Source organism: Pelodiscus sinensis, unplaced genomic scaffold, assembly GCF_049634645.1.
Source record: "Pelodiscus sinensis isolate JC-2024 unplaced genomic scaffold, ASM4963464v1 ctg98, whole genome shotgun sequence".
Taxonomy (NCBI): Eukaryota; Metazoa; Chordata; order Testudines; family Trionychidae; genus Pelodiscus; species Pelodiscus sinensis.
Genome location: NW_027465895.1, coordinates 187,644 through 201,418, shown reverse-complemented (window position 1 = coordinate 201,418; position 13,775 = coordinate 187,644). Strand labels below are relative to the sequence as shown.

General features: G+C 65.2%; 1 protein-coding gene across 2 annotated transcripts in view; it reads left to right on the top strand.

The window, feature by feature from the left end:
- Window positions 1-7,133, top strand: part of CDH22 (cadherin 22) — a 108,284-nt gene extending 101,151 nt beyond the window's left edge. The window contains exons 11-12 of one of the 2 annotated variants that reach the window (XM_075916202.1): window positions 2,594-2,845; window positions 6,269-7,133. In XM_075916202.1, the coding sequence (XP_075772317.1) occupies window positions 2,594-2,845; window positions 6,269-6,777 (761 nt within the window). In that variant the 3' untranslated portion in view covers window positions 6,778-7,133. The remainder of the gene's footprint in view (window positions 1-2,593; window positions 2,846-6,268) is intronic. The other variant, XM_075916203.1, reaches the window with a different exon arrangement.
- Window positions 7,134-13,775: the final 6,642 nt, after the last annotated feature.

The window sequence follows — 13,775 nt, the reverse complement described above, 5'->3', positions numbered from 1 at the left end:
CCGCGGAGAGCTGGGCAGCGTAGCGCCGCGACTCCTCTTACCTGCCTGCTCCGCGGAGACCTGGGCAGCGTAGCGACGCGACTCCTCTTACCTGCCTGCTCCGCGGAGAGCTGGGCAGCGTAGCGCCGCGACTCCTCTTACCTGCCTGCTCCGCGGAGAGCTGGGCAGCGTAGCGCCGCGACTCCTCTTACCTGCCTGCTCCGCGGAGACCTGGGCAGCGTAGCGCCGCGGCTCCTCTTACCTGCCTGCTCCGCGGAGACCTGTGCAGCGTAGCGCCGCGGCTCCTCTTACTTGCCTGCTCCGAGGAGACCTGTGCAGCGTAGCGCCGCGACTCCTCTTACCTGCCTGCTCCGCGGAGAGCTGGGCAGCGTAGCGCCACGACTCCTCTTACCTGCCTGCTCCGCGGAGAGCTGGGCAGCGTAGCGCCGCGACTCCTCTTACCTGCCTGCTCCGCGGAGACCTGTGCAGCGTAGCGCCGCGACTCCTCTTACCTGCCTGCTCCGCGGAGACCTGTGCAGCGTAGCGCCGCGGCTCCTCTTACCTGCCTGCTCCGCGGAGAGCTGGGCAGCGTAGCGCCGCGGCTCCTGTTACCTGCCTGCTCCGCGGAGACCTGTGCAGCGTAGCGCCGCGACTCCTCTTACCTGCCTGCTCCGCGGAGACCTGTGCAGCGTAGCGCCGCGGCTCCTCTTACCTGCCTGCTTCGCGGAGAGCTGGGCAGCGTAGCGCCGCGGCTCCTGTTACCTGCCTGCTCCGCGGAGACCTGTGCAGCGTAGCGCCGCGACTCCTCTTACCTGCCTGCTCCGCGGAGACCTGTGCAGCGTAGCGCCGCGGCTCCTCTTACCTGCCTGCTCCGCGGAGACCTGTGCAGCGTAGCGCCGCGACTCCTCTTACCTGCCTGCTCCGAGGAGACCTGTGCAGCGTAGCGCCGCGGCTCCTGTTACCTGCCTGCTCCGCGGAGACCTGTGCAGCGTAGCGCCGCGGCTCCTCTTACCTGCCTGCTCCGCGGAGAGCTGGGCAGCGTAGCGCCGCGGCTCCTCTTACCTGCCTGCTCCGAGGAGACCTGTGCAGCGTAGCGCCGCGGCTCCTCTTACCTGCCTGCTCCGCGGAGAGCTGGGCAGCGTAGCGCCGCGGCTCCTCTTACCTGCCTGCTCCGCGGAGACCTGGGCAGCGTAGCGCCGCGGCTCCTCTTACCTGCCTGCTCCACGGAGATCTGTGCAGCGTAGCGCCACGGCTCCTGTTACCTGCCTGCTCCGCGGAGACCTGGGCAGTGTAGCGCCGCGGCTCCTCTTACCTGCCTGCTCCGCGGAGAGCTGGGCAGCGTAGCGCCGTGACTCCTCTTACCTGCCTGCTCCGCGGAGACCTGGGCAGCGTAGCGCCGCGGCTCCTCTTACCTGCCTGCTCCGCGGAGATCTGTGCAGCGTAGCGCCACGGCTCCTGTTACCTGCCTGCTCCGCGGAGACCTGGGCAGTGTAGCGCCGCGGCTCCTCTTACCTGCCTGCTCCGCGGAGAGCTGGGCAGCGTAGCGCCGCGACTCCTCTTACCTGCCTGCTCCGCGGAGACCTGGGCAGCGTAGCGCTGCGGCTCCTCTTACCTGCCTGCTCCGCGGAGACCTGTGCAGCGTAGCGCTGCGGCTCCTCTTACCTGCCTGCTCCGCGGAGAGCTGGGCAGCGTAGCGCCACGACTCCTCTTACCTGCCTGTGAGCGGGTGGCATCGCCATTGACAAACGTTCCCAGCATGTCCATGGGGGGGGCGGTGCTCAGTGCTGCAGCCTGCCCGGGAGCTGGCTGCCTGGGTGCAGGTGGCCACGGAGGGCTCAGGGCGTGTGCTGGACTGGGAGCCCTGCCTTGCCACAGGGCAGCGGCTGGCTTAGAGAGGTCAGTGGGGGGGTGGCTGGCTAGCTGCAGGCAGTGTTTGGGGCTGGGGCCGGAGCTGGGGCCGCCCATATGGTGCTCAGAGGAGAGCCAGAGCAGCGCGGGGTGAGCCGGGCAGCGCGGCCCAGGGGGCGAAAAGGCAGCGCGCTGCGCCCGGGTTCTGCCAGCGAGTGCAGGGGGAGCGGTTGGACCCAGCGCAGGAAAGGGGCGAGGGGCTGGGGCTGCCCGGGGAGGCAAGGGAGGGGCTGGGGCGGGGGACGGGCTGGGGCCGCCCGGGGAGGCGGGCGAGGGGCGGGGGCGGGGAACGGGCTGGGGCCGCCCGGGGAGGCGGGCGAGGGGCGGGGGCGGGGGACGGGCTGGGGCCGCCCGGGGAGGCGGGCGAGGGGCGGGGGCGGGGGACGGGCTGGGGCCGCCCGGGGAGGCGGGCGAGGGGCGGAGGCTGGGGGCGGGGGACGGGCAGGGGCCGCCCGGGGAGTCGAGCGAGGGCGGGGGGCGGGGGACGGGCTGGGGCCGCCCGGGGAGGCGGGCGAGGGGCGGGGGCGGGGGATGGGCTGGGGCCGCCCGGGGAGGCGGGCGAGGGGCGGGGGCGGGGGACGGGCTGGGGCCGCCCGGGGAGGCGGGCGAGGGGCGGGGGCGGGGGACGGGCTGGGGCCGCCCGGGGAGGCGGGCGAGGGCGGGGGCGGGGTAGGGGCCTGGCGGTGACGTTTCTGGCTCTCCCCAGACAACACGGCCGTGGTGCACACGCAGCAAATGGGCTTCAACCGGCAGGAGCAGGACATTTACTTCCTCCCCATTCTGGTGGTGGACAGCGGCCCCCCCGCCCTGAGCAGCACCGGGACGCTGACCATCCGGGTGTGCGGCTGCGACAGCGCCGGGGCCGTCCAGTCCTGCAACGGCACCGCCTACGCCGTGTCTGCAGCGCTCAGCCCCGGGGCCCTCATCGCCCTCCTGGTCTGCGTCCTCATCCTGATCGGTGAGAGCCCCTCCTCCGCCCTCGCGCCCGCCCACGGGAGTGCGGCTGCTTCTGGGCCGACGCGTCCCCGCTGAGAGCCCCGGCCCCGTCTCCCCTTCCCCTGTGTGCTGGGTGCGTCCCCGCTGAGAGCCCCGGCCCCGTCTCCCCTTCCCCTGTGTGCTGGGTGCGTCCCCGCTGAGAGCCCCGGCCCCGTCTCCCCTTCCCTGCGTGCTGGGCGTGTCCTCGCTGAGAGCCCCGTTCCCGTCTCCCCTTCCCCTGCGTGCTGGGCGCGTCCCCGCTGAGAGCCCCGGCCCCGTCTCCCCTTCCCTGCGTGCTGGGCGTGTCCCCGCTGAGAGCCCCGTTCGCGTCTCCCCTTCCCTGCGTGCTGGGCGCGTCCCCGCTGAGAGCCCCGGCCCCGTCTCCCCTTCCCTGCGTGCTGGGCGCGTCCCCGCTGAGAGCCCCGGCCCCGTCTCCCCTTCCCTGCGTGCTGGGCGTGTCCCCGCTGAGAGCCCCGTTCCCGTCTCCCCTTCCCTGCGTGCTGGGTGCGTCCCCGCTGAGAGCCCCGTTCCCGTCTCCCCTTCCCTGCGTGCTGAGTGCGTCCCCGCTGAGAGCCCCGGCCCCGTCTCCCCTTCCCTGCGTGCTGGGCGCGTCCCCGCTGAGAGCCCCGTTCCCGTCTCCCCTTCCCTGCGTGCTGGGTGCGTCCCCGCTGAGAGCCCCGTTCCCGTCTCCCCTTCCCTGTGTGCTGGGTGCGTCCCCGCTGAGAGCCCCGTTCCCGTCTCCCCTTCCCTGCGTGCTGGGCGCGTCCCCGCTGACAGCCCCGTTCCCGTCTCCCCTTCCCTGCCTGCTGGGTGCGTCCCCGCTGAGAGCCCCGTTCCCGTCTCCCCTTCCCTGCGTGCTGGGTGCGTCCCCGCTGAGAGCCCCGGCCCCGTCTCCCCTTCCCTGCGTGCTGGGTGCGTCCCCGCTGAGAGCCCCGGCCCCGTCTCCCCTTCCCTGCGTGCTGGGTGCGTCCCCGCTGAGAGCCCCGTTCCCGTCTCCCCTTCCCTGCGTGCTGGGTGCGTCCCCGCTGAGAGCCCCGTTCCCGTCTCCCCTTCCCTGCGTGCTGGGTGCGTCCCCGCTGAGAGCCCCGGCCCCGTCTCCCCTTCCCAGTGTGCTGGGTGCGTCCCCGCTGAGAGCCCCGGCCCCGTCTCCCCTTCCCTGCGTGCTGGGTGCGTCCCCGCTGAGAGCCCCGGCCCCGTCTCCCCTTCCCTGTGTGCTGGGTGCGTCCCCGCTGAGAGCCCCGTTCCCGTCTCCCCTTCCCTGCGTGCTGGGTGCGTCCTCGCTGAGAGCCCCGGCCCCGTCTCCCCTTCCCCTGCGTGCTGGGTGCGTCCCCGCTGAGAGCCCCGGCCCCGTCTCCCCTTCCCAGTGTGCTGGGTGCGTCCCCGCTGAGAGCCCCGTTCCCGTCTCCCCTTCCCTGCGTGCTGGGTGCGTCCCCGCTGAGAGCCCCGGCCCCGTCTCCCCTTCCCTGCGTGCTGGGTGCGTCCCCGCTGAGAGCCCCGGCCCCGTCTCCCCTTCCCTGTGTGCTGGGTGCGTCCCCGCTGAGAGCCCCGTTCCCGTCTCCCCTTCCCTGCGTGCTGGGTGCGTCCTCGCTGAGAGCCCCGGCCCCGTCTCCCCTTCCCCTGCGTGCTGGGCGCGTCCCCGCTGAGAGCCCCGGCCCCGTCTCCCCTTCCCCTGCGTGCTGGGTGCGTCCCCGCTGAGAGCCCCGGCCCCGTCTCCCCTTCCCCTGCGTGCTGGGTGCGTCCCCGCTGAGAGCCCCGGCCCCGTCTCCCCTTCCCAGTGTGCTGGGTGCGTCCCCGCTGAGAGCCCCGTTCCCGTCTCCCCTTCCCTGCGTGCTGGGTGCGTCCCCGCTGAGAGCCCCGGCCCCGTCTCCCCTTCCCTGCGTGCTGGGTGCGTCCCCGCTGAGAGCCCCGGCCCCGTCTCCCCTTCCCTGTGTGCTGGGTGCGTCCCCGCTGAGAGCCCCGTTCCCGTCTCCCCTTCCCTGCGTGCTGGGTGCGTCCTCGCTGAGAGCCCCGGCCCCGTCTCCCCTTCCCCTGCGTGCTGGGCGCGTCCCTGTGGAGTCGGGAAGGCAGGAAATGCGCCCGTCCCGCAGGGCTGCGGAGCTGGTGTCAGCTGGTCCCCGGCTGGAAATGCCCCAAGCGGCTACAGTGGATTGGGGTGTGGGGGTGCCAGGCCAGGGCCAGGCCGCAGCTGCGGAGGGCGCTAGGCGCTGTCTCCCGCCCCGAGAGCCCTGCAGCGTTTCTCTCGCGGCACCCGGCTGAGTCCTGCCCGACGTGCTCCCGGGCAGAGGGGGATGGTGGTAGCCGGAGACATGGCCCAGCCTTGTGCTGCCTGGGGGCTGGGCCCTGAGCTCCGAGTGACCCAGCGACAGGTTAGTTGTCCGGGTGCCCGTCTGGCCTCGGGGGGAGGCCCCAGAGCCGCCGTCCCCCCCGTGGGTCCCTAAGCGTGACCCTGGCTCTGCCTGAGACCCTGTCCAGGCTGCAGGGGGAGGGGATCCTGCCATGCCCTGCCAACCGGAGCCTGCTCCACAGGTGTGGGCAGGCGCCGGGCTGGGCGCAGCAGGGGGAGGCTGCACCCGCAGCCTCTGCACAGGCCCGGAGCCCCAGGGTTAAAATAAGGGAGCCGATAAACGGACGGCCTGGCCTCCGCTGCTGGGGACGGTCCCCCTGCCGGGACCGGCCTGTTGGGCTCCGTGTCCCTGCCCTGCCCAGAGGCCCGGAGTGCAGGCAGACACCACTGCCGGGGACAGAGCAGGGTGCGCTCGCTCTCTGCTCCCCCTGCCCATCACCCCGGCGTCCCGCCGGCTCCTTGCCTGTCCCGTGCGCTCGCTCTCTGCTCCCCCTGCCCATCACCCCGGCGTCCCGCCGGCTCCTTGCCTGTCCCGTGCGCTCGCTCTCTGCTCCCCCTGCCCATCACCCCGGCGTCCCGCCGGCTCCTTGCCTGTCCCGTGCGCTCGCTCTCTGCTCCCCCTGCCCATCACCCCGGCGTCCCGCCCCACCCCGCCGGCTCCTTGCCTGCCCCGTGTGTTCACTCTCTGCTCCCCCTGCCCATCACCCCGGCGTCCCACCGGCTCCTTGCCTGTCCCGTGCTCTCGTTCTCTGCTCCCCCTGCCCATCACCCCGGCATCCCACCGGCTCCTTGCCTGTCCCGTGCTCTCGTTCTCTGCTCCCCCTGCCCATCACCCCGGCGTCCCGCCGGCTCCTTGCCTGTCCCGTGTGCTCGCTCTCTGCTCCCCCTGCCCATCACCCCGGCAGGACCTTGCCTGTCCCATGTGCTCGCTCTCTGCTCCCCCTGCCCATCACCCCTGCATCCCACCCTGCCCCGCCGGCTCCTTGCCTGTACCGTGTGCTCGCTCTCTGCTCCCCCTGCCCATCACCCCGGCGTCCCGCCCTAACGACTCTCTCTCCCTAGTGCTCGTTCTCCTGATCCTGACCCTGAAGCGGCACCACAAGAGCCCGCTGAGTGCGGAGGAGGACGAGGACATGAGGGACAACGTCATCAAGTACAACGACGAGGGGGGCGGGGAGCAGGACACCGAGGCCTACGACATGTCAGCCCTGCGCAGCCTCTATGACTTCAGCGAGGGCGGGGGGGGCCCGGGCAGCGTCCTGCCCTCCGAGCTCCATGCCCTGCCCCAGTGGCTCCGGAGCGCGGAGCTGGACTTCTCCGTGTTCAGAGAGTACATCAGCCGCAAGGTGGGTCAGGCGGACGAGGATCCGTCTGTGCCGCCGTACGACTCGTTCCAGACCTACGCCTTCGAGGGCTCCGGCTCCCCCATCCTGTCCTTGAGCTCCATCCACACGGGCTCCACCGGCTCCGAGCAGGACTTCTCCTACCTGAGCAGCTGGGGGCCGCGCTTCCGGCAGCTGGCGGCGCTCTACGCCGGGCCGCAGGGCGAGGGGCAGGGCGAGGGATCCTAGCCCCAAGGAGCCAGGCCCCGCGAGACAGAGCCTGCTGCCGAGCACGCTCAGGTCAAACAGCAGGGCGAGACACCCTCCAGCTGGCGTCAAGGGGCCTTTCTGGTGTGCCCTCGGTCAGCCGCTCTCCGGAGCACGGGGCTGGCGTCCCCACCCTGCGCGCTCCCACAGTCGCCCCTCACGCCCCACACGGCCGGGTGAGAGAGAGTCCAACCCAGGAGTGCCCCCCCTACGGTCACTTACAGCCGCCTGCTCCATCAGCCCCAGCAGGAGAGGACGAAAGAAACGAGCCTGCTGTTGCCTGAGCTGTTTGGGTTTGAAGCGCGTTCCTTGCGGAGGGAAACAAGCTCTTCACTTTTCCTCTGTGCTCCCCTTGTAGTCACTGGCTCTGCCTCGTGTTGCAGCCCTGGAGCTGTGGGGCGGGTGGTCTGCTTCCTCCAGCTGCGGGGCGGGTGCTTCCTCCAGCTGCGGGGCGGGTGGTCTGCTTCCTCCAGCTGCGGGGCGGGTGTTTCCTCCAGCTGCGGGGCGGGTGGTCTGGTTCCTCCAGCTGCGGGGCGGGTGGTCTGCTTCCTCCAGCTGTGGGGCGGGTGTTTCCTCCAGCTGTGGGGCGGGTGTTTCCTCCAGCTGTGGGGCGGGTGTTTCCATCCTCCAGCTGTGGGGCGGGTGGTCTGGTTCCTCCAGCTGCGGGGCGGGTGTTTCCTCCAGCTGTGGGGCGGGTGTTTCCATCCTCCAGCTGCGGGGCGGGTGTTTCCATCCTCCAGCTGTGGGGCGGGTGTTTCCTCCAGCTGCGGGGCGGGTGTTTCCATCCTCCAGCTGCGGGGCGGGTGTTTCCTCCTCCAGCTGCGGGGCGGGTGTTTCCATCCTCCAGCTGTGGGGCGGGTGTTTCCTCCTCCAGCTGTGGGGCGGGTGTGTCTGGGCAGAGTCCCAGCTGCGTGGGATCCGGGGCGCGAGCAGGTGACTGGCTGTGTTGGGGGGGCCCTGCTGGGGGCCATTCCGGGCACAGGTCCATTACACGGGGATTTTTACACGCGTGTCAAACAAATCGTGCTTCCAGACTGGGCGGGTTTGAGTGGAGATTTCCTGGCCACTTTTGCCTCGTGCCCAGAGATTTCTGTTCCTCCCGCCTCTCCCTCCTCTTAACCCCTGGGAAATCGCTGGTCGGAGGTTCGGGCAGCCCCGTGGTCCCCATGGCAAGGCACGGGGAAGGCTCTAATACCGGAGTGGGGCCGGGAGCAGAGGTGTCAGCAGAGACTGCGCAGCATCCCCAAAGGTCAGCGCTGCCAGGGGTCACACTGTGGGGCTCGGCCAGCCCCTGCCTGGTGTGTCTGGTCCCTGGGGGTCGCTCTGTGGGGCTCGGCCAGCCCCTGCCTGGTGTCTCTGGTCCCTGGGAGTCGCACTGTGGGGCTCGGCCAGCCCCTGCCTGGTGTCTCTGGTCCGTGGGGGTCGCTCTGTGGGGCTCGGCCAGCCCCTGCCTGGTGTGTCTGGTCCCTGGGGGTCGCAAAGCCCACAGGTAAGTGCTGAATGTGCAGGACTGGGAGATGGGTTGGAAATGGGGGGGACTACGGCCTATAATGGCAAGGAGAAAGGAGGGTCAGGGCACAACAGGGAGGCAAGATCAAATCAGTATCTTAGATGCCTATATACAAATGCGAGAAGTATGGGTAATAAGCAGGAAGAACTGGAATTGCTAACCAATAAATACAACTATGATATCATTGGTATTACAGAAACCTGGTGGGATGGGACGCACGATTGGAATGTTGGTATGGAAGGGTACGGCTTGCTCAGGAAGGACAGACAGGGAAAAAAGGGAGGAGGGGTTGCCTTGTATATTAAAAATGTACACACTTGGACTGAAGTGGAGATGAACGTAGGAGATAGCTGTGTAGAGAGTCTCTGGGTTAAGCTAAAAGGGGTAAAAAACGAGGGTGATATCATGCTAGGAGTCTACTACAGGCCACCTAGCCAGGTGGAAGAGGTGGATGAGGCCTTTTTTAAACAATTAACAAAACTATCCAAAGCCCAAGATTTGGTGGTGATGGGGGACTTCAACTATCCAGACATATGTTAGGAAACTAACACAGCGGGGCACAGGCTATCCAATAAGTTTCTGGACTGCATTGGAGACAACTTTCTGTTTCAGAAGGTTGAAAAAGCTACCAGAGGAGAAGCTGTTCTGGATTTGGTTTTAACAAATAGGGAGGAACTAGTTGAGAACTTGAAAGTGGAAGACAGTATAGGGGACAGTGATCACGAAATAATAGAGTTCATGATCTTAAGGAAAGGTAGAAGGGAGACCACCACAATTGAGGTTATGGATTTCAGGAAGGCAGATTTTGATAAGCTCAGAGAACTTGTAGGTAAGGTCCCATGGGAAGCAAGACTGAAGGGAAAAACAACTGAGAAGAGTTGGAAGTATTTCAAAGGGACGTTGTTAAGGGCCCAAAAGCAAACAATTCCGCTGTGTAGGAAAGATAGAAAATACGGCAAAAGACGAGCTTGGCTTAACAAGGAGATCTTGCATGATCTCAAAATAAAAAAGGAGTCATATAAAAAATGGAAACTAGGACAGATAACAAAGGATGAATATAGGCAAGCAACACGGGAATGCAGGGGCAAGATTAGAAAGGCAAAGGCACAAAATGAGATCAAACTTGCTACAGGCATAAAGGGAAACAAGAAGACCTTTTATAAATACATTAAAAGCAAGAGGAAGACCAAGGACAGGGTAGGCCCACTGCTTAGTGAGGAGGGAGAAGCAGTAACAGCGAACTTGGAAATGGCGGAGATGCTCAATGACTTCTTTGTTTCGGTCTTCACCGAGAAGTCTGGAGGTGTGCCTAACGTAGTGAATACAAGCAGAGAAGAGGGTAAGTTTAGAAGATAGGATACACAAAGAACAAGTTAAAAATCACTTAGGAAAGTTAGATGTCAGCAAGTCACCAGGTCCTGATGAAATGCATCCCAGGATACTCAAGGAGCTGATAGAGGAGGTATCTGAGCCTTTAGCTATGATCTTTGAAAAATCATGGCAGACAGGGGAGATTCCAGAAGACTGGAAAAGGGCAAATATTGTGCCCATCTATAAAAAGGGGAATAAGAACAACCCAGGAAACTACAGACCGGTCAGTTTAACGTCTGTCCCAGGGAAGATAATGGAGCAGGTAATTAAGGAAATCATATGCAAACACTTGGAAGGTAATAAAGTGATAGGGAATAGCCAGCATGGGTTTGTGAAGAACAAGTCATGCCAAACTAATCTGATAGCTTTCTTTGATAAGATAACGAGCCTTGTGGATAAGGGAGAAGCGGTGGATGTCATATACCTAGACTTTAGTAAGGCATTTGATACGGTCTCGCATGATATTCTTATTGATAAACTAGGCAAATATAACTTAGATAGGGCCACGATAAGGTGGGTGCATAATTGGCTGGATAACCGTAGTCAGAGAGTTGTTGTTAACAGTTCTAAATCCTGCTGGAAAGGGATAACAAGTGGAGTTCTTCAAGGGTCTGTTTTGGGACCCGTACTGTTCAATATCTTCATCAATGATGTAGATATTGGGATAGAGAGTACGCTTATTAAGTTTGCAGATGATACCAAACTGGGTGGGGTTGCGACTTCTTTGGAGGATAGGGACATAATTCAAAATGACCTTAGCAAGTTAGAGAAATGGTCAGAGGTAAACAGGATGAGGTTTAATAAAGAGAAATGCAAAGTGCTCCACTTAGGAAGGAACAATCAGTTCCATACATACAAGATGGGAAGCGACTGTCTAGGAAGGAGCATGGCGGAAAGGGATCTAGGGGTCATAGTGGACCACAAGTTGAATAGGAGTCAACAGTGTGATGCTGTTGCAAAAAAAGCAAATATGATTCTAGGTTGTATCAACAGGTGTGTTGTAAGCAAAACTCGTGAAGTCATTCTGCCGCTCTACTCTGCACTAGTTAGGCCTCAGCTGGAGTACTGTGTCCAGTTCTGGGCGCCACATTTCAAGAAAGATGTGGAGAAATTGGAAAGGGTGCAGAGAAGAGTGACAAGAATGATTAAAGGTTTAGAGAACATGACCTATGAAGCCAGGCTTCATGAACTGGGCTTGTTTAGTTTGGAAAAAAGAAGATTAAGGGGGGACATGATAGCGGTTTTCAAATATCTAAAAGGGTGTCACAAGGAGGAAGGAGAAAATTTGTTCCTCTTGGTTTCTGAGGACAGGACAAGGAGTAATGGGCTTAAAGTGCAGCAGGGGAGGTTTAGATTGGACATTGGGAAAAAATTCCTAACTGTCAGGGTGGTCAAATATTGGAATAAATTGCCAAGGGAGGTGGTGGAATCTCCCTCTCTGGAGATATTTAAGAACAGGTTAGATAGACATCTGTCAGGGATGGTGTAGACGGAGCTTGGTCCTGCCTTGAGGGCGGGGGGCTGGACTCGATGACCTCTCGAGGTCCCTTTCAGTCCTATTATTCTATGATTCTGTGGGGCTCGGCCAGCCCCTGCCTGGTGTGTCTGGTCCCTGGGGGTCGCTCTGTGGGGCTCGGCCAGCCCCTGCCTGGTGTGTCTGGTCCCTGGGGGGTCGCTCTGTGGGGCTCGGCCAGCCCCTGCCTGGTGTGTCTGGTCCCTGGGGGTCGCTCTGTGGGGCTCGGCCAGCCCCTGCCTGGTGTCTCTGGTCCCTGGGGGTCGCACTGTGGGGCTCGGCCAGCCCCTGCCTAGTGTCTCTGGTCCCTGGGGGTCGCTCTGTGGGGCTCGGCCAGCCCCTGCCTGGTGTGTCTCGTCCCTGGGGGTCGCTCTGTGGGGCTCGGCCAGCCCCTGCCTGGTGTGTCTCGTCCCTGGGGGTCGCTCTGTGGGGCTCGGCCAGCCCCTGCCTGGTGTCCCTGGTCCCTGAGGGTCGCTCTGTGGGGCTGGTGTCTCTGGTCCCTGGGGGGTCGCACTGTGGGGCTCGGCCAGCCGGACCTCGCTCCGTTAGGGCGGCGCCCGGCGCATCGGGGCCAGTATCGCTCTGGGGTGGGCCATGTTCCGTGGCTGTGCCCCGCCGTGGTTTGTGGGGTCTCATGCCGTGGCAGGGCTCTGTAGGACACCCCCGTTCAGCGCGGCGCCCGGCGCATCGGGGCCAGTATCACTCTGGGGTGGGCCGTGTTCCGTGGCTGTGCCCCGCCGTGGTTTGTGGGGTCTCACGCCGTGGCAGGGCTCTGTAGGACACCCCCGTTCAGCGTGGCGCCCGGCGCATCGGGGCCAGTATCGCTCTGGGGTGGGCCGTGTTCCGTGGCTGTGCCCCGCCGTGGTTTGTGGGGTCTCACGCCGTGGCAGGGCTCTGTAGGACACCCCCGTTCAGCGTGGTGCCCGGTGCATCGGGGCCAGTATTGCTCTGGGGTGGGCCGTGTTCCGTGGCTGTGCCCCGCTGTGGTTTGTGGTGTCTCACGCCGTGGCAGGGCTCTGTAGGACACCCCTGTTCAGCGTGGCGCCCGGTGCATCGGGGCCAGTATTGCTCTGGGGTGGGCCGTGTTCCGTGGCTGTGCCCCGCCGTGGTTTGTGGTGTCTCACGCCGTGGCAGGGCTCTGTAGGACACCCCTGTTCAGCGTGGCGCCCGGCGAGCGCTAAGCCTGGGGAGCTGGGTCCCTACGAACGATCCGCCGCCCTCAGCCCCAATGAATCTGCCAGTCGCCGCGTCCTAGCTGGTCGGGAGGCCCCCAGCCCGGCCGGGCCCCCTGCACCAAAACCACCAGGCCGCGCGCGCCACCCCCCCACCCCGCCCCCACACTCAGCGGTCGGAGCCAGTCATCCTCCCCTGGAGCCAGCGCCTGCCAGAGCTCTGATTTCCCCGGGGAGAGCCCCCGGCAGCGGGCGGCGTATCCATCCAGCAGCCTGCGGCGAGACTGGCACGTGGCGCCGCGACGGAGCCGATGGCGTTGGCCCGACCCCCCCCCCCCCGGCAGGAAAACTGCCCTGCCGTCCTGCAGCAGGAGTCTGGCCACCCTGCGCCATTGTCCCAGCAGCGTGAGGCTCAGTGCCGGCGGGCGGGGGAGGCAGCAGGCTGAGGCAGCTGGTGCTGGGGGTTGTAGGCAGAGAGGGCTGGGGGGGGCAGGCTGTGGCAGCCAGGTCACGGGCACCGGGGACAGACACACACACAGGGGCTGGGTCACGGGCACCGGGGACAGACACACACACAGGGGCTGGGTCACGGGCACCGGGGACAGACACACACGGGTCAGGTCACGGGCACCGGGGACAGACACACACGGGTCAGGTCACGGGCACCGGGGACAGACACACACGGGTCAGGTCACGGGCACCGGGGACAGACACACACAAGGGGCTGGGTCACGGACACCGGGGACAGACACGCACAGGGGACAGACACACACGGGGGCTGGGTCATGGGCACCGGGGACAGACACACAAGGGGACAGACACACACGGGGGCTGGGTCATGGGCACCGGGGACAGACACACACGGGTCAGGTCACGGGCACCGGGGACACACACACACGGGTCAGGTCACGGGCACCGGGGACACACACACACGGGTCAGGTCACGGGCACCGGGGACAGACACACACACGGGTCAGGTCACGGGCACCGGGGACAGACACACACAGGGGCCAGGTCACGGGCACCGGGGACAGACACACACAGGGGTCAGGTCACGGGCACCGGGGACAGACACACACGGGGGCTGGGTCATGGACACCGGGGACAGACACACACGGGTCAGGTCACGGGCACCGGGGACAGACACACACAGGGGACAGACACACATGGGTCAGGTCACGGGCACCGGGGACAGACACACACACGGGTCAGGTCACGGGCACCGGGGACAGACACGCACAGGGGCCGGGTCACGGGCACCGGGGACAGACACACACGGGGCTGGGTCACGGGCACCAGGGACAGACACGCAGACAGACGCACACACAAGGGCCGGGTCACGTGTGCCGGTCAGTGCCAGGCTCTGCTCAGCAGCACACGGGATCTTCAGGAGAAAAGGCCGCGCTGCATTTAT